At 42.9% G+C, this 20,732-nt stretch overlaps 1 protein-coding gene across 2 annotated transcripts; it reads left to right on the plus strand.

Moving 5' to 3' along the window:
- Positions 1–95: 95 nt before the first annotated feature.
- On the plus strand, positions 96–20,155 carry LOC129834643 (AP-2 complex subunit alpha-2). Of its 2 annotated transcripts, XM_055899824.1 has the most exons (23): positions 96–308; positions 1,635–1,703; positions 3,534–3,676; positions 3,865–4,058; positions 4,237–4,366; positions 4,644–4,745; positions 4,934–5,042; positions 5,193–5,343; positions 5,463–5,631; positions 5,796–5,933; positions 6,106–6,288; positions 8,753–8,850; positions 11,135–11,366; positions 11,763–11,936; positions 12,091–12,261; positions 12,631–12,818; positions 13,195–13,277; positions 13,387–13,475; positions 15,219–15,343; positions 15,522–15,638; positions 16,239–16,308; positions 17,217–17,351; positions 18,703–20,155. In XM_055899824.1, the coding sequence occupies exons 1-23, from the start codon at positions 242–244 to the stop codon at positions 18,778–18,780; spliced, it is 3,015 nt and encodes a 1,004-aa protein (XP_055755799.1). In that variant the 5' UTR covers positions 96–241; the 3' UTR covers positions 18,781–20,155. The 2 variants fall into 2 exon arrangements, with proteins under 2 accessions (XP_055755799.1, XP_055755800.1); XM_055899825.1 differs by lacking the exon at positions 12,091–12,261 and having other exon boundaries at positions 97–308.
- The last annotated feature ends 577 nt before the right edge of the window (positions 20,156–20,732 follow it).

Consider the following 20,732-nt stretch of genomic DNA (forward strand, 5'->3'; position numbering starts at 1 on the left):
CAATCACTGTACTTGAAATGAGTGGCCTACTGCACCACTTTTCACGCCCTGGGAATCTTGAGTTGGCTCATTCACTCTAAAAATGCCTGTTCTCTGACGTTTACACATCCTGAGTCCCCAGTCTCTACTGGGTATGTCTCCGCCTCTTTAACAGAAACCTACTCCCGAACAACTGAAATAAAGTTTATTTACGGTCTGACTGCAGAGAATAGGCTAACAAATAAATATCGCGTGGAACAAAATGCCTGCAGTCTCTAAAGGAGATGGAATGCGTGGCCTCGCTGTGTTTATATCGGACATTAGGAACTGTGAGTAGTTGATGTTGACTTGTTGATTAGTTAGCTGCTAGCTACAGTTCATTTGGGAGGAATGCAAGGCTAGCTATGAAACAAGCTATCCCACGTAAAGGCTCACGCGCGCCATATTTAACTAGCTTGCTACTTAATTAACAAAAATAAACAACGAGTTGGTAGTTAGCTAACTCCCCAGTTGCCTAGCAAATAGCTAACCTGCCAATGTCAGTTAACGGTACTGTAGTTAACAGAGTTAAGTTAGCGAGCAAACTGACGTTAGCCATGATAGCTAGCCAGCGTTAGCTAGGGATTGAAGCAAAAATAGTCCGCAAAGGACGGTAGCTAACTATGTTTTCATAAACAAACTTCCAACGTGAAATAAAGGTAAATAGCTAGCTAGCTACAGACAGACAAGTCAAGATTTTACTGTACTAGTTATACTTAGCTAGCTGGTTTAATGTCACGCTAAGCTAGCTAGTTTAGCAAACTAGCCAATGGGCGTGGGTCACACAGAGTCAGGAAATAAAAAAATGGCATTGTGACATTCATCATTTTGGCTGGCTGATGTTACATCGTTGTAGATTGATAATTTACACATTTTTGGTGCTGGGTATATCAAATCTAGTAGCAAACTAGTTACCTCCTACAAATGTTGACTGACTAGCTAACTAATTCGCTCCATTTTCTCTCTAGCAACTAACATCATGCTCTGTCTATTAATGAGTGTGTATTCCTTCGACAATAACAATACTAGTCGCTGGATTGCATACACTACCATCAAAAAACCCAGCTGCAGTGCAGGGTTTTGTGGTGGTGGGACTGGGAACTTTCACCTAGACTAGAACTACGGAAGTCTAAATGTGCTCTGTGAGCAAATTAGTCTATTTAGAGCACTAGTTTCCCTGCGTAAATCCATAGCAGAGACAGTGAAGGTTACCAACTTTTTATAACTTCAATGTAGGTGTGAATGAGGCATGCTACAGAGCCATGCAGAAAAACTGATCCTAAACCGTAGGTCTGGGTCTGATTCTCCCGACCCAGGTATGCTCTCCTGACATAAATCCATGCCGTAATTTAGACATCTTACTACTAAGACCATTGCTCCTGAAGGGTATCCAATTTATTTCCAGACCTCACCTCCCTAGTTCATGGTGCATAGGCACATCAATACACATACTTTGCAGAAAAGAAAATAAACAATAATTTAGCCCAGTCTATGAGTACTGTGGTACAGCCAAACTGTTCGATTCCACAAGTGCTGTTGTTCAGGCTTGCAACTGCAGAACTTATGGCCCATACAGGTGACATTGAACATATAACATGTTTTATTTTCCATTTCAGGTAAAAGTAAAGAAGCAGAGATCAAGAGAATTAACAAAGAGTTGGCCAACATCCGCTCAAAATTTAAAGGTAAGTCAAGCAAAAGCCCTTAAATCTGGGTGTGAACACATGTTGGTGTCTGATGGTTCCACATAATGTTTGTGGACACTGACACTAGTCACTTAGATTAACAGTGCCCTCACAGGAGATCACCATGCAGCTACGCTGAATGTCAGAAGTGTTCTCTACCACCTGTTCTATCTAGCCTAAAATAAGTCTGCTGTTCCAAAGTGAAAATGGATAGTGGCTTCAATAAAATCAAGTGACTTGTGTTTTGGGGGGTAGAAAACATGTAGGGCCTACCTGCAAAGTTGCTTTTGATGGGTTTATGCCCCAGCTCATTTTTATCATGAAACAACACATTTGTATGGAAAGGCTTGCCTTCCAAACTGATGGAGTACTTAGGCTACCACTGAGGCAGGCTATTTAGTTAAAGAATGACTACCCCTAAAAAGCAACTTCTTATTTTGAATATGGATTCTAGTGTCAAAATGTACTACATCGTAAAAAGGAAAATTTTGGTCATGAAGTCAGTCTTGTCCAAAACTGAGAGTTGCGAGATGATTGTATATTTTGAAGGGTACTGTAACATTTTTCTGTGGTTTGGGTTTATTTTAATCCTGCCCACAGCTGGCAGTACCCAAGTAGGCTAATCATAAATTTGGAGCACAGCTGCATATGACCCAATTGTAACACCCATGATCAATTTTGTTTCACATTCGATATCCCTATGGGACAATATTTTAAAAGGTCAATAACTCCAAATTTCAATGACATAAAACGCACCCACCAACTATAAATTGTTTAAATTCATAAAATATTGTGCCATTTACATTGTATAATTTATTGACGGTCCCTAACTATCCCTAGAGATAGGCTATATAGGTTCAGTGAGGCAGGGAGAAGCTAAAGGGCATAGCCAGACAGGGAGAGTTGTTGAGTCAACTGTTCTGTCAGGAAACTGAGGGGGGCAAAGTATGTCAGCAGGCTGGAATCCTTTCCTCTGTTTTCCAGAGGAGCTTCCTGTAGAGCTCTACAGAAAATATTTTATGCTGTTTTTCTCTCTTCTCCTTTTCTGTCTTTCTCCTCTTCTTTCTCTCTCAATACACACATTCATGAAAGGTTTTATGATTGTGATGTAAACATCTTCATGTTTATCTTTCTTTGAACCAGATAATACTTAGTTTACGCGGAAAGTTCATAAACGAGAGAGAGAATTATAGCCTTATCTTAGAGAAACTAATCCTTAATGTGGAGCCCCTCCTAATCTCTCATGGGACAACGTCCCACACACAATGGAGGTGGGGTTCCAGACAGGGCTGGGGGCTCCATTAAACCCCCACTTTCAGAATGCTGTTGCAGCTCTTCATGCTATAATGTGAGTTGGTCTACATTTGTTAGCGCACTTCCAGGTTTCCTGTAAGCGGCATTGGACATACTTTATTTATTTGTGCAACATTCTGAATCTGTCATTATTTTCGTTGCACAGCTGCACTCATTTGGCCTCCCACCATTTGCCCTCTTTCACCAAGGTGAAAAAAGTGCTGCACTCAGCTTCCTGTCTTGTGGTGCTGATTCACCCTCTCCTCAACTACAGTCGGTTGTGGGATTGATTTACCTAGCAACATGGAATGCCATGCTTTTATCTATTCCTAAGTGGGTTTCACGTTTCTGTTCCCTTTATAGGAGTGGTTAGCATGTTTCTCTTTTAGAAGGGAAGAACACTAATGCTCCGTGCTCTCAAACACATGTGATCAGTCATGGTGACTTGGCTTGCCTTAAAAGTATTCTTTCCTTCCATTTTTTTTTTTGCTTCTAAATCTTCATAGTCATGACAACGACCTTTCTGTTTTGCTGCAGGAGACAAAGCACTAGATGGATACAGTAAGAAGAAATATGTCTGCAAGCTGCTTTTCATATTCCTTCTTGGCCATGACATCGACTTTGGCCACATGGAGGCAGTCAACCTGCTCAGTTCCAACAAGTACACAGAGAAACAAATTGTGAGTAGAGAAGCCGGTCTTTGAATTTTTTTGTGTGATTGTGAGTGGATTAAGTTATGTATCTAATTGTGTTATAAACACAGTGTTTTGTCCAATCTATCCTCAAGGTTTATGTTAAGCTGTTATGATAACTTCCATTTAATTCCTTTCAGGTTTGATAAACGCTTTGTTTCTATCCAAATCCACAGGGTTACCTGTTCATCTCAGTGTTGGTCAACTCAAACAGTGACCTCATCAGCCTGATCAACAATGCCATAAAGAATGACCTGTCTAGCAGGAATCCCACTTTCATGAACCTGGCCTTGCACTGCATTGCAAATGTGGGCAGCAGGGAGATGGCTGAGGCTTTTGCAGCTGAGGTGCCCCGCATTCTGGTGGCTGGGTAAGAACGGGTAGTGGTGTGGAGCAGACTTATCCTAATGGCCGAGGTACCCTCTCTGTCATTTTAACATTTGAGGCTGTAACTTTCAGTCAGGCCTTTTCACTTTAAAAAAATTAAGCTATGTACCAGGTAAGTGATGCTGATGTGCTGTCATAATTTGCCAGGGTTTGTCTTGCAGGGACACTATGGACAGTGTGAAGCAGAGTGCTGCCCTGTGCCTACTGCGTCTTAACAGGACCTCTCCAGACCTAGTACTCATGGGGGAGTGGACCGCCCGGGTGGTTCATCTGCTTAATGACCAGCACCTGGTACGGACTGCCATGGGGTCAGGGGTTATTATGCGAGGACTATGGACCTTTGGTTTTAGTGAGGGAGATTTGGATCGGTGGGGTGTGGAGGAGAGGATTCTTTCACCATGTCTTTCTGTCTTCATTGTTAGGGCTATGTTTGAGCTAAATTAATAGTTTGTAGGCGTAATGAGGGGAAAACGTTGCATGCAACAACAAAAAATGATTGGTTTGTGTATAGTGTAATATTAATGATTAGCTGTTTGTGTGTAATGGCAGTTGTATTACTTTTGCGCAGGGTGTTGTGACCGCTGCCACCAGCCTGATTACCACACTGGCACAGAAGAGCCCAGAGGACTTCAAGACCTCTGTCTCCTTGGCTGTAGCCAGACTCAGCAGGGTAATCATATGGCCGCGTGCAGGACTTTTCTTTCTTCTTCTTTCATCAATATGTCACGTTTTATTTCAGGTTTTGTCCAGGTTTTGTCCAATGTCTACTTTTGACCATTGAATATCATTATTAACCTTAGATATTAGTCAGTTGTTTGCTTGAGGCGTAATGTGTTAGTCATGTCTCATGTTCTCTAGATCGTCTCCTCGGCCTCCACTGACCTGCAGGACTACACCTACTATTTTGTTGCAGCTCCCTGGCTTTCTGTCAAGCTCCTGCGTCTCCTACAGTGCTATCCTCCGCCTGGTAAGAAGCTGTGTGAGCATGATGACATGCGTGTGGGTGTTTGACTATATGAACATAATATTACTCAGAAAAGGGCTGTAGTGTTGGCGGGATGAACATAGTTGTGCTTTCATCTGTGACCCCCTTCCTCCCCCTTTCCTGCCCCCTCAGAGGATGGTGCGATCCGGGGCCGTCTGACCGAGTGTCTGGAAACCATCCTGAACAAGGCCCAGGAGCCTCCCAAGTCGAAGAAGGTGCAGCACTCCAACGCTAAGAACGCTGTCCTGTTTGAGGCCATCAGTCTAATCATCCACCATGACAGGTCAGTCCCTCTCCCAGTTGCAGCAGCTACAGAAGACCAATGTATTCAAGAAATGCAGTTTGTATGTGTTGAGTTGGACTGTCCTGGTGACAATGGCACAAATGTCTTTCTCCCAACAGCGAGCCCACTCTGCTGGTGCGGGCCTGTAACCAGCTGGGCCAGTTCCTCCAGCACCGGGAAACTAACCTGCGCTACCTGGCCCTGGAGAGCATGTGCACCCTAGCCAGCTCCGAGTTCTCCCATGAGGCCGTTAAGACGCACATCGAGACGGTCATAAATGCCCTCAAAGTACGCTAACACACTTGTACCTGCATTCACAAGCTGCATATGCCAATCCTAGTACTCAGTGTTTTCTTGAGTACATAGTGTATGTATGCCTGTGTCTGTTTTGTTCCTGTTAATGTGACTGCTTTAGTCCTGATGTTTGTGTTTGACCTGGTTGAATCCTGCAGTCAGAGAGAGATGTCAGTGTGCGTCAGCGTGCTGTGGACCTGCTCTATGCCATGTGTGACCGCAGCAACGCCAAACAGATTGTAGCAGAGATGCTCAGCTACCTGAAGACGGCAGACTACTCCATCAGAGAGGAGATCGTGAGTTCTAACCCAGTATCTAACCATTTCTCTAATTTCACCAACCAAAAGTTTATGATGGCTTCATGTTTTAAATGCCACTGAGATAATTTGGAAGAATACGTTCCACAGAACTAAATAAAAACATGAATGCCATCGTTCTTTGATCTGATAAGACTACCTCTCACCACAGGTGCTAAAGGTGGCCATCCTGGCAGAGAAGTATGCAGTTGATTACACCTGGTATGTTGACACCATCCTCAACCTGATCCGCTTCGCTGGGGACTATGTCAGTGACGAGGTCTGGTACCGCGTCATCCAGATCGTCATCAACAGAGATGAAGTGCAAGGTTATGCTGCCAAGACAGTGTTCGAGGTCCTTATTTTATTTTTATGAATAATCTGTCTTTAAACGAGCCATGGGGGAACATCTACCTAACTCATTGTAACCTAATGTTTGTCTGTCTGGATTGACTAATGGTGCTTCTGTTCTGATATAGGTGTGTTTCCTTAATCATATTAGTTTTAAGCAGTTCACTTCCGATGCTCATCACAGGCTCTGCCTGCTTGGATGTGACCAGTGAGGTCAGGGGGATGGAGAGCGTCATTCACTATTCACCACTAAACCTGTCTTTGTCTTCTCAGGGAGGAAACTATGAGCCCGCCTTGTGCTTTTTGGTACAGCAATATGAGATGACTTGATTCTCTCTTCAGTCTCTGCTTGTGTTTGTCTCACTGTCTCTCACTGGTAGGTCACTGTAAGATCCTAAAACAGACCCATGCAGACTGCTGCTCCATCCCTCCATCCCAGTTTTGTGGATGTGTAGTCTTGAGCCCTCCTCTTCAGTGTCTTTCCTCCTTCATTGCCCATTATCTCTACCACTGCATACTCTGACATCAGATACATTGATGTCTACTGCAGATATACATACTTTCAGAACCAGTGAGACGCATTCCCATTTTTCCTTTAGTCTGTTCCACCATAGTTTCAGCTGCGTTTTGTTTTAGTTACATTTGTCCCCATGTTCAGACTTGCTACCCCACATACTGGTCTGCCCAGATTGAATCTCAACTTTATGACATATCCATCATGGAAATGCCCTCATGTGCATGTTAAGATCTGCTGACTGATATGTTCTCAGCCCCGTATCCCTCCACTATGGTAGGAGTTTGTGTGGGATTTGCTTGATGCCGTTTTGTTGTGTTGCTCCCAAATCCCCAACCACCCACACACTCCAATCCATTATCCTATTTCATACATACAGTTGAAGTCAGAAGTTTACATACACCTTAGCCAAATACATTTAAACTCAATTTTTGACAATTCCTGACATTTAATCCTAGTAATAATTCACTGTTTTAGGTCAGTTAGGATCACCACTTTATTTGAAGAATGTGAAATGTCAGAATAATAGCAGAGAGAAGGATTTAATTTCAGCCTTTATTTCTTTCATCACATTCCTAGTGGGTCAGAAGTTTACATACACTCACTTAGTATTTGATAGCATTGCCTTTTAACTTGTGTCAAATGTTTTGGGTAGCCCTCCACAAGCTTCCCACAATAATTTGGGAGAATTTTGTCCCATTCCTCCTGACAGAGCTGGTGTAACTGTTTGTAGGTTTGTAGGCCTCCTTGCTCGCACACGCTTTTTCAGTTCTGCCCACACATTTTCTATAGGATTGAGGTCAGGGCTTTGTGATGGCCACTCCAATACCTTTACTTTTTTGTCCTTAAGCCATTTTGCCACAACTTTGGAAGTATGCTTGGGGTCATTGTCCATTTGGAAGACCCATTTGCGACCCAGCTTTAACTTCCTGACTGATGTCTTGAGATGTTGCTTCAATATATCCACATAATTTTCCTGCCTCATGATGCCATCTATTTTGTGAAGTTCACCAGTTCACTGCAGCAAAGCACCCCCACAACATGATGCTGCCACCCCTGTGCTTCACGGTTGGGATGGTGTTCTTCGGCTTGCAAGCCTCCCCCTTTTCCCTCCAGACATAGCAATGGTCATTATGGCCAAACAGTTCCATTTTTGTTTCATCAGACCAGAGGACATTTCTCCAAAAAGTACGATCTTTGTCCCCATGTGCAGTTGCAAAGCGTGGTCTGGCTTTTTTATGGCGGTTTTGGAGCAGTGGCTTCTTCTTTGCTGATTGGCCTTTCAGGTTATGTCGATATAGGACTCGTTTTACTGTGGATATAGATACTTTTGTAGCTGTTTCTGCCAGCATCTTCACAAGGTCCTTTGCTGTTCTGGGATTGATTTGCACTTTTCGCACCAAAGTACATTCATCTCCAGGAGACAGAACGCGTCTCATTCCTGAGCGGCGTGGTCCCATGGTGTTTATACTTGCGTACTATTGTTTGTACAGATGAACGTGGTACCTTCAGGCATTTGGAAATTGCTCCCAAGGATGAACCAGACTTGTGGAGGTCTACAATTGTTTTTCTGGGGTCTTGGCTGATTTCTTTTGATTTTCCCATGATGTCAAGCAAAGACGCACTGAGTTTGAATGTAGGCCTTGAAATGCATCCAAAGGTACACCTCCAATTGACTCAGATGATTTCCAAGCAGTTTAAAGGCACAATCAACTTATTGGATATAAACTTCTGACCCACTGGAATTGTGATACAGTGAATTATAATTGAAAATAATCTGTCTGTAAATAATTGTTGGAAAAATTACTTGTCATGCACAAAGTAGATGTCCTAACCGACTTGCCAAAACTATAGTTTGTTAACAAGAAATTTGTGGAGTGGTTGAAACACTTAGGTTGGAGTCATTAAAACTAGTTCATGTAAACTTCCGACTTCAACTCTTTCCTTTCCACAGGCACTCCAGGCCCCAGCCTGCCATGAGAACCTGGTAAAGGTCGGAGGGTACATTCTAGGGGAGTTTGGGAACTTGATTGCAGGAGATTCAAGGTCAAGGTTAGTAACCAATCAATGCCATATATTTCAGTGATCCACTGTTATTCTCAGTTGGAGACAGTGGAGGCTGCTGAGGGAATGGCGGCTCATAATAATGGCTGGAATGGTATCAAAAGCATGGTTCCATGTGGCTTATTCCATTACATTGTCTCCATTCCAGCAATTACGAGCCGTCCTTCCCTCAGCATTCTCCAGTGATTGGAGAAATGTACAGTCAATAATATCCTTTGGAGTAGAGGTCGACCGATTAATCGGAATGGCTGATTAATTATGGCAGATTTCAAGTGTTCATAACAATCGGTAATCGGCATTTTTGGACACTGATCATGGCCGATTACATTGCACTCCACGAGGAGACTGTGGCAGTCTGACTACCTGTTATGCGAGTGCAGCAAGGAGCCAAGGTAAGGTGCTAGCTAGTATTAAACGTATCTTATAAAAAACAATCTATCTTAACATAATCACTAGTTAACTACACATGGTTGATGATATTACTAGTTTATCTAGCTTGTCCTGCGTTGCATATAATCGATGCGGTGTCTGTTAATTTATCATTGAATCATAGCCTACTTCGCCAAACGGGGGATTTAACAAGCGGCATTCGGGAAAAAAGCACTGTCGTTGCACCAATGCGTACCTAACCATAAACATCAACGTCTTTCTTAAAATCAATACACAAGTATATATTTTTAAACCTTCATATTTATTTAATATTGTCTGCTAACATGAATTTCTTTTAACTAGGGATATTGTGTCTATTCTCTTGCGTTCAGTGCAACAGAGTCAGGGTATATGCAGCAGTTTGGGCCGCCTGGCTCGTTGCGAACTGTGAATACAATTTCTTTCTAACAAAGATGGCCAACTTCGCCAAACGGGGAATGATTTAACAAAAGCGCATTTGCGAAAAAAGCATAATCGTTGCACGACTGTACCTAACCATAAACATCAATGCTTTTCTTAAAATCAATACACAGAAGTATATATTTTTAAACCTGCATATTTAGTTAAAAGAAATTCATGTTAGCAGGCAATATTAAACAAGGGAAATTGTGTCACTATCTTGCGTTCATTGCATGCAGAGTCAAGGTATATGCAACAGTTTGGGCCACCTGGCTCGTTGCGAACTAATTTGCCAGAATTTTACGTAATTATGACATAACATTGAAGGTTGTGCAATGTAACAGGAATGTTTAGACTTATGGATGCCACCCGTTAGATAAAATACAGAACGGTTCTGTATTTCACTGAATGAATAAACGTTTTATTTTCTAAATTATAGTTTCCAGATTTGACCATATTCATGACCTAAGGCTTGTATTTCTGTGTGTTATTATGTTATAATTAAATCTATGATTTGATATTTGATAGAGCAGTCTGACTGAGCGGTGGTAGGCAGCAGCAGGCTCATAAGCATTCATTCAAACAGCACTTTTGTGCGTTTCCCAGCAGCTCTTTGCATTGCGCTGTTTATGACTTCAAGCCTATCAACTCCCGAGATTAGGCTGGTGTAACTGATCTGAAATGGCTAGCTAGTTAGCGGGGTGCGCACTAATAGCGTTTCAAACGTCACTCGCTCTGAGACTTGGAGTAGTTGTTCCCCTTGCAGAGGGAGCTTTTGTGGAGCGATGGGTAACGATGCTTCGAGGGTGGCTGTTGTTGATGTGTTCCTGGTTCGAGCCCAGGTAGGGGCGTGGAGAGGGACGGAAGCTATACTGTTACACTGGCAATACTAAAGTGCCTATAAGAACATCCAATAATCAAAGGTATATGAAATACAAATGGTATAGAGAGAAATAGTCCTATAATTCCTATAATAACCTCAATCTAAAACTTCTTACCTGGGAATATTGAAGACTCATGTTAAAAGGAACCACCAGCTTTCATATGTTCTCATGTTCTGAGCAAGGAACTTAAACGTTCACTTTTTGACATAGCACATATTGCACTTTTACTTTCTTCTCCAACACTTTGTTTTTGCATTATTTAAACCAAATTGAACATGTTTCATTATTTATTTGAGGCTAAATTTATTTTATTGATGTATTATATTAAGTTAAAATAAAAGTGTTCATTCAGTATTGTTGTAATTGTCATTATTACAAATAAATACTTTTATTTTTTTTATTTTTTAAATCGTCCGATTAATCGGTATCAGCTTTTTTTGGTCCTCCAATAATCGGTGTCGGCGTTGAAAAATCATAATCGGTCGACCTCTACTTTGAAGCTGAGAACAGACATAACTCACTGTGTGTCATCCATTGTCCTTCTTGCTCTAACTCCTTAGTCCACTCATCCAGTTTGACCTGCTCCACTCCAAGTTTCACCTGTGCTCGGTGCCCACCCGGGCTTTGCTGCTCTCAGCCTACATCAAGTTCATCAACCTGTTCCCTGAGGTAAAGGGCACCATCCAGGAGGTGTTGCGCTCAGACAGCCAGCTCCGCAACGCAGACGTTGAGCTACAGCAGCGTGCTGTGGAGTACCTGCGCCTCAGCTGCATCGCCAGCACTGACATACTGGTCGGTGACATTCCACCCTGCATTTGTGCCATTATAACCCTGATTGATTGCATTTATTAGATCATTAAAAGTAGTAGTATGCTCTGCTGGAGACATTACATGCATAAAAAATTAACTAGCATAAAAAAACGAAGCCTGAATGCTTATTTCCATTGTGGTCCTCTATGGCAGCGAGCTAGCAGGTGGTCAAGATTGACACTTTTACATTTCATGTAATTAAAAACAACAGTTTTAAATTACACTTAGCTGTTTAGTTTTTAATTGTTCAGAATACATCCCACAGAAAATCTTTGTTGGTAGATAGACTGTAATTCAGAAAAGGACACTGTAGAGCCTCCAGTTCCTCCACCCCAGGTCATGCTCTTCATTCCCCATTCATTCTGTGCTCCCCTCAAGGCCACGGTGTTGGAGGAGATGCCTCCCTTCCCTGAGAGGGAGTCCTCTATACTGGCCAAACTCAAGAGGAAGAAGGGACCAGGAAACCTGCATCCTGATTTGGATGAGAACCGCAAAGAACGCAGTGCCAATGGGGGTACTGTAGACCATAGCAGCACTACCTCAAATGCCAAGGTATTACTGTTGTTTACTTATTAGAGCCTCGTATTTCTTTCCTTTCAGTATGTACATTTCCTATTTTTCTGTCCTGGTGTTTTCTGCTCTTCCGTAACTGTCCTCGGCTCTCTCGTTCTGTCCTGCCTTCACTGTTTCCTCCTCTGTTCATTAGAGCTCTCCTCTCTCGTTTGTTGGGGATCTTCTGGCCCCCGCCTCGACCGCACCCCCCACCAACCGGCCACGTCCGGTCTCCTCTTCCTACCTCCTGCAGGCCCCCCTCACCCCCATGCCCCCCCAGGCCTCTGCTGTCCCTGTGCTGCTCTCTGCTGGGCCCCTCTTTCAGGTTCTGGATGCTCATGCTGGGTTTTTCACTTGTCACTTCCCTAACCTGAATACACTGTCCTAGCAACATCATGTAATCTCATCTGCTCACGGAATAAAGACAATTCCAGATGCTAAGATGACGCATTGCTTTTGTGTGAGCTTGATTACTTAGCAGTATATACTCTTAGGTTTTAACGGATCATTTTTATTTTTGAGTCCTAAGTATAGTCCTAATAATTATAGATCCTCCCACAGAGGTTTGTTTTGTTTTGCATGGTGTGTGTGTGTTGCTCTGTACTTTCATCAGCGTAAGACCAATTGGAGCGGTTGATAGGTTCAGATCTTGAACTTCCGAAGTTAAGTAATTGTGACCATTACCTCTCCTAAGGTGGCCGCGTCCCCCACTCCCTCCACAGACCTGCTTGGCCTGGGCAGCACCATCACCACACAAAACTCTGCCCCTCCTGCCTCCAAGGGGACAAGCCTGCTGGTGGATGTCTTCTCTGAAAACATAGCAGCCTTTCCTGTAGAGACACCAGTGGCAGTGGGGCCTGTTGCAGATGAGAACTTCTCCAGGTAAGAAAGAGTGTGTCAGTGGGTCAAATATCAGAGGGAGGGAGGGAGGGGCTTTTTAACTACATTGATCCGTCATGGAGCTTACTAAAACCTGGTGTGAATGTGCTCCTCTTGCCCTTTACATTCTCGCTGTGCATCTCACTCTTGGCTTCAGTTTCCTGCCAAATACTCCACAAGTAGCATAGGCCAACGCCACTCTGCCCACTGCAGAGGAACCTGAAGACAAGTAAGAGACGTCAGCAGTGGAGTCTGTTCAAAACACTTGCTGGGGGACTCTTGGCATATTGGTTGGAATCCAATCCTGGGAGTCAATACAGTACATTAATCCCAAGATACCAGATATGAGATGCTTACCACTTGCGCCATTCCCTTCCAGGTTTGTTTGCAAGAACAATGGTGTCCTATACGAGAACCAGCTCCTCCAGATCGGCCTGAAGTCTGAATTCAGACAGAATTTGGGTGAGTAGGCCTCACCAAAAAATACATATGCAACTAAGTTTGATTATGATCAGGTTTTGACCATTAGATCTTAAGGTTGAATTAATTCTCTTTTTTTTTCAACATACAGGTCGGATGTATGTGTTCTTTGGTAACAAGACATCAACACAGTTCATGAATTTTGCTGCCTCTGTGTTCTGCCAAGATACTCTGCAGGCTCATATCCTTTACTAGAAGCTGTTATGTGATTTTCATCAATCATTTCCGAAAGCTGTTTTAATAAATCCCTCCCAGTTTATACAGTGGGGCAAAAAAGTATTTAGTCAGCCACCAATTGTGCAAGTTCACCCACTTAAAAAGATGAGAGAGGCCTGTAATTTGCATCATAGGTACACTTAAACTATGACAGACAAAATGAGAAGAAAAAATCCAGAAAATCACATTGTAGGATTTTTTATGAATTTATTTGCAAATTATGGTGGGAAATAAGTATTTGGTCACCTACAAACAAGCAAGATTTCTGGCTCTCACAGACCTGTAACAACTTCTTTAAGAGACTCCTCTGTCCTCCACTCGTTACCTGTATTAATGGCACCTGTTTGAACTTGTTATCAGTATAAAAGACACCTGTCCACAACCTCAAACAGTCACACCAAACTCCACTATGGCCAAGACCAAAGAGCTGTCAAAGGACACCAGAAACAAAATTGTAGACCTGCACCAGGCTAGGAAGACTGAATCTGCAATAGGTAAGCAGCTTGTTTTGAAGAAATCAACTGTGGGAGCAATTATTAGGAAATGGAAGACATACAAGACCACTGATAATCTCCCTCGATCTGGGGCTCCATGCAAGATCTCACCCCGTGGGGTCAAAATGATCACAAGAACAGTGAGCAAAAATCCCAGAACCACATGGGGGGACCTAGTGAATGACCTGCAGAGAGCTGGGACCAAAGTAACAAAGCTTACCATCAGTAACACACTACGCCGCCAGGGACTCAAATCCTGCAGTGCCAGACGTGTCCCCCTGCTTAAGCCAGTACATGTCCAGGCCCGTCTGAAGTTTGCTAGAGAGCATTTGGATGATCCAGAAGACGATTGGGAGAATGTCAGATGAAACCAAAATAGAACTTTTTGGTAAAAACTCAACTCGTCGTGTTTGGAGGACAAAGAATGCTGAGTTGCATCCAAAGAACACCACACCTACTGTGAAGCATGGGGGTGGAAACATCATGCTTTGGGGGCTGTTTTTCTGCAAAGGAACCAGGACGACTGATCCGTGTAAAGGAAAGAATGGATGGGGCCATGTATCGTGAGATTTTGAGTGAAGACCTCCTTCCATCAGCAAGGGCATTGAAGATGAAACGTGGCTGGGTCTTTCAGCATGACAATGATCCCAAACACACCGCCCGGGCAACGAAGGAGTGGCTTCGTAAGAAGCATTTCAAGGTCCTGGAGTGGCCTAGCCAGTCTCCAGATCTCAACCCCATAGAAAATCTTTGGAGGGAATTGAAAGTCCGTGTTGCCCAGCAACAGCCACAAAACATCACTGCTCTAGAGGAGATCTGCATGGAGCAATGGGCCAAAATACCAGCAACAGTGTGTGAAAACCTTGTGAAGACTTACAGAAAACGTTTGACCTCTGTCATTGCTAACAAAGGGTATATAACAAAGTATTGAGAAACGTTTGTTATTGACCAAATACTTATTTTCCACCATAATTTGCAAATAAATTCATAAAAAATCCTACAATGTGATTTTCTGGATTTTTTTTTCTCATTTTGTCTGTCATAGTTGAAGTGTACCTATGATGAAAATTACAGGCCTTTCTCATCTTTTTAAGTGGGAGTACTTGCACAATTGGTGGCTGACTAAATACTTTTTTGCCCCACTGTATTATGTATTGTTTAAGGGTGGCCATTTACTGCTCCCTATTGTGCCTTTTTCTTAACTGTTCCCCTACAACTGAATGTCCATGCCAAGCCTGCAGACCCCACTGTGGACGGGGGTGCACAACTCCAGCAGATACTCAACATTGAGTGTATGTCTGACTTTGTGGATGCACCTGTGCTCAACATTCACTTTAGGTAAGAACTTATATTCTTCCTTTTATATGTTTTTATAATACATTGCATATTGGAGTTTGTTTCAGGGTGCAACTATTTGCTAGATAGGTGATAAATGTTTGCATGAACGTTGTTGGAAATGCTACTGTATCGATTTCGCAGTTATTGAGTGTTGTTTTACTCCTGTTTCTACACACAGGTACGGGGGAACTCTCCAGAACATTGCTGTTAAACTGCCTATTACTTTAAACAAGTTTTTCCAGCCTACAGAGATGACATCGCAGGACTTCTTTCAGCGCTGGAAACAACTTGGAGCGTAAGGAAACATATATCTCTGCTATATGCTTGGTCATATATATATATTTTTTCTCTCTTTTTGATATGCACACAATATTCCATCTGACAATGTGCCAGTTTACTCTTCCTCGTATTCCGAGGACACAAAAGGGTTCATTCATTCAGATTGGCCTGCATGTGTAAATATTGATATAGTGTGTACTGTCTCCTACTGTATATTTAAATGTGAAGGAAATGCCAACAGAATAGGAACAGTGTCTTGTGAAATTATTCCAATATAGCTTGAGCAACATTGCCAAGAGAAATAGATCAATGTTTCCCTAGGAGTGTGCGGTCTGAGGCGACTATTAAACAATTCACTGGTATTCCAGAAAGCGCTTCTACCAAATATTGATTTATGTAGGTGGTATAGGTCAGTGAAATACACCTTGGTCTAATGCATTTTAATTAAATGCAACTAAATCTGAAAATTGTGCAACAACGTCAAAACGTTCACATGGAAATACATTTATCTATTTTCCATCATTCAGCAACAAGGTAAAACCTAGTGTACTTACACATCCTTAACAGCTGAGGGTGAAACTGCTAGTGGTATGTGACTGACTTTCTCTACCCACAGCCCTCAGCAAGAGGTACAAAAGATTTTCAAAGCAAAGCATTCCATGGACACAGAGGTTACCAAAGCCAAGGTGAGATCCCTTTATGATTAGAATTGCTATGGAGATTTTGTCTTGACTTGTTTTTTGTTGTTGTTAGAAATGAAAGACAGAAGTGAAGAAACTGAATGAAGGTCACCCTGACTTAACTAGCAATACTGTGTAACATGCTGACCACACCTCCTGCGTGGCATGGACTCTACAAGGTGTTGAGTGTTGCAAAAGATGTCCACATGTTTTTTGGGGGGTAGCCATTTGACTAGCTGTTCAGGAGTGTTATGGCTTGGGGGTAGAAGCTGTTTAGAAGCCTCTTGGACCTAGACTTGGCACTCCGGTACCGCTTTCCGTGCGGTACCAGAGAGAACAGTCTATGACTAGGGTCGCTGGAGTCTTTGACAATTTCTAGGGCCTTCCTCTGACACCGCCTGGTATAGAGGTCCTGGATGGCAGGAAGCTTGGCCCCGGTGATGTACCGGGCTGCACGCACTACCCTCTGTAGTGCCTTGCGGTCGGAGGCCGAGCAGTTGCCATACCAGGCAGTGATACAACCCATCAGGATGCTCTCGTTGTTGCAGCTGTTGTCGGAGTAGAGAACACACAATTTTGTGTGACTCAAAATTCTACAGAGATCCAGGAAGAAAAGAACCTTCTGCATTTCATGTAAAATAACAACCCAATGTTTATATCCCAGGACAAATTAGCTAGCAACAGCAAGCTAGCTAAATGTCCATGAATGTTTCGTGTTTCGACCTGTCCCCAAATTAATATAGTTGGTTCAGAGTTTGTTTTGATATTTCAACATGCGTGTCCTGATCGCGTCTGGTGTGAGTTGACAAAATCAATATGCGCGTGATGACGCACGAGCGCCCGTTCTAGTCAGCATGTTGGGCTGTGTTGTCGATAGCCTTAACCTTGATCTGGTGTCTGTTTTTGTTTTCCAGATAATGGGGTTTGGTGCTGCTTTGCTGGATGGGGTAGATCCAAACTCCTCCAACTTTGTGGGCGCTGGTGTCATCCATACGAAGACCACCCAGGTTGGCTGCCTCTTGAGACTGGAGCCTAATACTCAAGCACAGGTATGTAGCCCTCACCTCCCTCCAGTGAGAATTATTCTCCACCCCAGTACTCTGTCACCAATTCTTTTTCAATATCCAGACAAGGTATTTGACCAACCTATTTCAAATCAAATTGTATTCGTCACATGCGCCGAATACAACAGCTGTAGACCTTACAGTGAAATGCTTACTTACAAGCCCTTAACCAATAATGCAGTAAAAAAAATAAAAATAAAATCTCAAGTAAAAAATAATAATAATTAAAGAGCAGCTGTAAAATAACAATAGCGAGGCTATATACAGGGGGTACCGGTACAGAGTCAATGTGTGGGGGCACCGGTTAGTTGCGGTAATATGTACATGTAAGTAGAGTTAAAGTGACTATGCATAGATAATAAACAGAGTAGCAGCAGTGTAAAAGAGGGGGGGGGGGGAATGCAAATAGTCTGGGTAGCCATTTGATTATATGTTCAGGAGTCTTATGGTTTGGGGGTAGAAGCTGTTAAGAAGAGAGAACAGTCTATGACTAGGGTGGCTGGATCCTTCCTCTGACACCGCCTGGTATAAAGGTCCTGGATGGCAGGAAGCTTGGTCGCAGTGATGTACTGGACCGTACGCACTAACCTCTGTAGGGCCTTACGGTCGGAGGCCAAGCAGTTGCCATACCAGGCAGTGATGCATCCAGTCAGGCTGGTCTCAATGGTGCAGCTGTATAATTTTGTTTGAGGATCTGAGGACCCATCCCATATCTTTTCAGTCTCCTGAGTATAGGCTTTGTTGTACCCTCTTCACGACTGTCTTGGTGTGTTTGGACCATGATAGTTTGTTGGTGATGTGGACACCAAGGAACTTGAAGCCCTCAACCTGCTCCACTACAGCCCCATCAATGAGAATGGGGGTGTGCTCGGTCCTCCTTTTCCTGTAGTACACAATTATCTCCTTGATCATGTTGAAGGAGAGGTTGTTGTCCTGGCACCACACGGCCAGGTCGCTGATCTCAGCCTATAGGGAGGTCTCAACGTTGTCGGTGATCAGACCTACCACTGTTGTGTCATCAGCAAACTTAATGATAGTGTTGGAGTCGTGCCTGCCATTCAGTCATGAGTGAACAGGGAGTACAGGATGGGACTGAGCATGCACCCCTGAGGGGCCCCTGTGTTGAGGATCAGCGTGGCGGTGGGGTTGCTACCTACCCTCACCACCTGGGTGTGACCTGTCAGGAAGTCCAGGATCCAGTTGCAGCGGGAGGTGTTTAGTCCCAGGGTCCTTAGCTTAGTGATGAGCTTTGAGGGCACTATGGTGTTGAATGCTGAGCTGTAGTCAATGAACAGCCTTCTCACCTATTTAACCCCTCTCTCTCTTATTTTTTCAGATGTACCGCTTAACACTAAGAACAAGCAGAGATACTGTGTCACAGCGCCTGTGTGATCTGCTCTCAGAACAATTCTGAACTGCTTCCAGATCAGGTCTTATCTGATACCACAGAGCTGTACAAGCTCCCCCTGCCACTTGTGAAGACACCACATGGTTCATAACAAACATGTCACACTTATCCTTCCCGTCTGTCTCATTTAAATTGGAATTGATACAGTGTACAGTGTAAATTCTTTTTATATTTGACTTATTATAAATGTACTGTATATCAAATGACTTTCACTTACTTTACGAATATTTCACTGCGTTAAATCTGCCTTATGTCCATGTGCACACAGAATATTTACGGCTTTGCTTTTGTTGTGGAAAGTGCTTAGTCCTCTCCCTGTTCTTTAAAGACATATTTACTGGAAGAATTGGAGTTCAGGGGGGACTGGCAAGAAAATGCCTTAATTGTCTGACCCTCTTCTCCAACTGAGCAATGATTGTGTCCATAGATGTATCTATTTTGTGTTTCAGATCCGGGGTTACAGTTACACAAGCATACATGAAAAGATATCGTCTTATTTAGTTCTAAGGATGGCTGCTGTCTTCTCTGCTCTTGTCTTACCTGAAAACAAGCCCTGTTCCTGAACACGTGATGACCCTATTGGCAAACCTTAGCCATTGTGTACGATTTTTTGTGTATGGGGATAAGATTTTAAATTGCAGCGGTCATTATGTAGATATTAAGGGACTGTTATGAGAAATCATCTTCTTGCTAGTAATGTGTGTGTGTGCTTATGTTCAAAAACAAACCACTAAGAAATTAAGTGGCGGCATTATGTACAAATATGCATACAATTGTTTGTCCAACCAAAGTTGTTCTCTGTCCCAAATCAGGGGGTTATTTGTATCTAATATGTCTCTCGGACATGTTTTGTATTTAATGAAATATATATTTTTTAAAGACCGGCCATTTAATAGAGCACTGAAGAACTATAAGCGTACGCAACGCCCAATTTACAACAGGGTTTCTTGACGCCTGTGGCCTTTGCAGTCGTATGGCTGTTGGCTAACTAGTTTAACTTGTAGGTACATACTGAATCACTTCCTGTCCCAGTGCCTTTAAGTTATATGGGTTAAAAACTAAATATGTATCAACGGCCAAGGCTTCTCTGCTCCCAATGATATTACATGTGTTGCCAATTAAAGTTGATTGTGTCACTTTTACTCTTTTGACCTAGACATGTCCTATTGTTGAAGTGCTAATGCCCTCGAAGCCGGTGTTTGGAGGATATATAGGCACAGGTGTTGTTAGGTCCGAGGCGAAGTCGAGGGCTGGCAAACCGTGCCAATATATCCTCCAAACACCGGCTTCGAGGGCATTCGCACTTTTATACAACGGGTTAGCAACATTTTCAATTAATGATTGACATATTTTGATTAAAAAGGTTATTTTTATGAATTTATTCATACTATTTCATCCTTCCACAAAATATAGTCCCGTCACAAATCTAGGGTTGCTACCCAAGCCGGCTGCCCTTTAGTTCTATCGGTTTGGATGCTAGACCCAGTTCGGTCTTTTTGTTCTGTATCTATGGACGCGACCCAGTTGTTCGTTCTAAATGTTCCATTGCCATACTGGCTGGCAACGTTCTTCTCCTTTGCTTGCTAGCTAGCCAACTATGGCTAACTTAGTCATGTCAAAAAGTGCTGCCAGAATAACAGCAGAGTAGCTGTATTTGCATTTGTTTTCTAGTGACATTTATTTGGATACATCCATAACAATGAGCTAATCAGGCGTGGTTTTGCCTGGCTTCGAAAATGTGCTCACTCGTCAGGACACTTGTTCAGAGGAGCTAGCCAACACAATCACTTCAAACTGAAGCTGGAAAGACTGCAAACTAGCTGCACTTCGTTTCGTTTCACCTTTTTTAAATTGACATTTCTTTGTATATATCCATAAAAATTGATGCCAGCTAATATATGATTTCGATTGGCTGAGAAACGCTGCCTCTGTCTCGTTCCGACATGTTCATTACTATG

The sequence above is a fragment of the Salvelinus fontinalis genome, chromosome 35 (genome assembly GCF_029448725.1).
Source record: "Salvelinus fontinalis isolate EN_2023a chromosome 35, ASM2944872v1, whole genome shotgun sequence".
NCBI classification, from domain to species: Eukaryota; Metazoa; Chordata; class Actinopteri; order Salmoniformes; family Salmonidae; genus Salvelinus; species Salvelinus fontinalis.

Coding starts and splice junctions, on each gene's coding strand:
- LOC129834643 (XM_055899824.1), top strand. CDS start 242: ATGCCTGCAGTCTCTAAAGGAGATGGAATGCGTGGCCTCGCTGTGTTT. Junction 1,704..3,533: donor CATCCGCTCAAAATTTAAAG/GTAAGTCAAGCA, acceptor GTTTTGCTGCAG/GAGACAAAGCACTAGATGGA. Junction 6,289..8,752: donor CTGCCAAGACAGTGTTCGAG/GTCCTTATTTTA, acceptor TCCTTTCCACAG/GCACTCCAGGCCCCAGCCTG.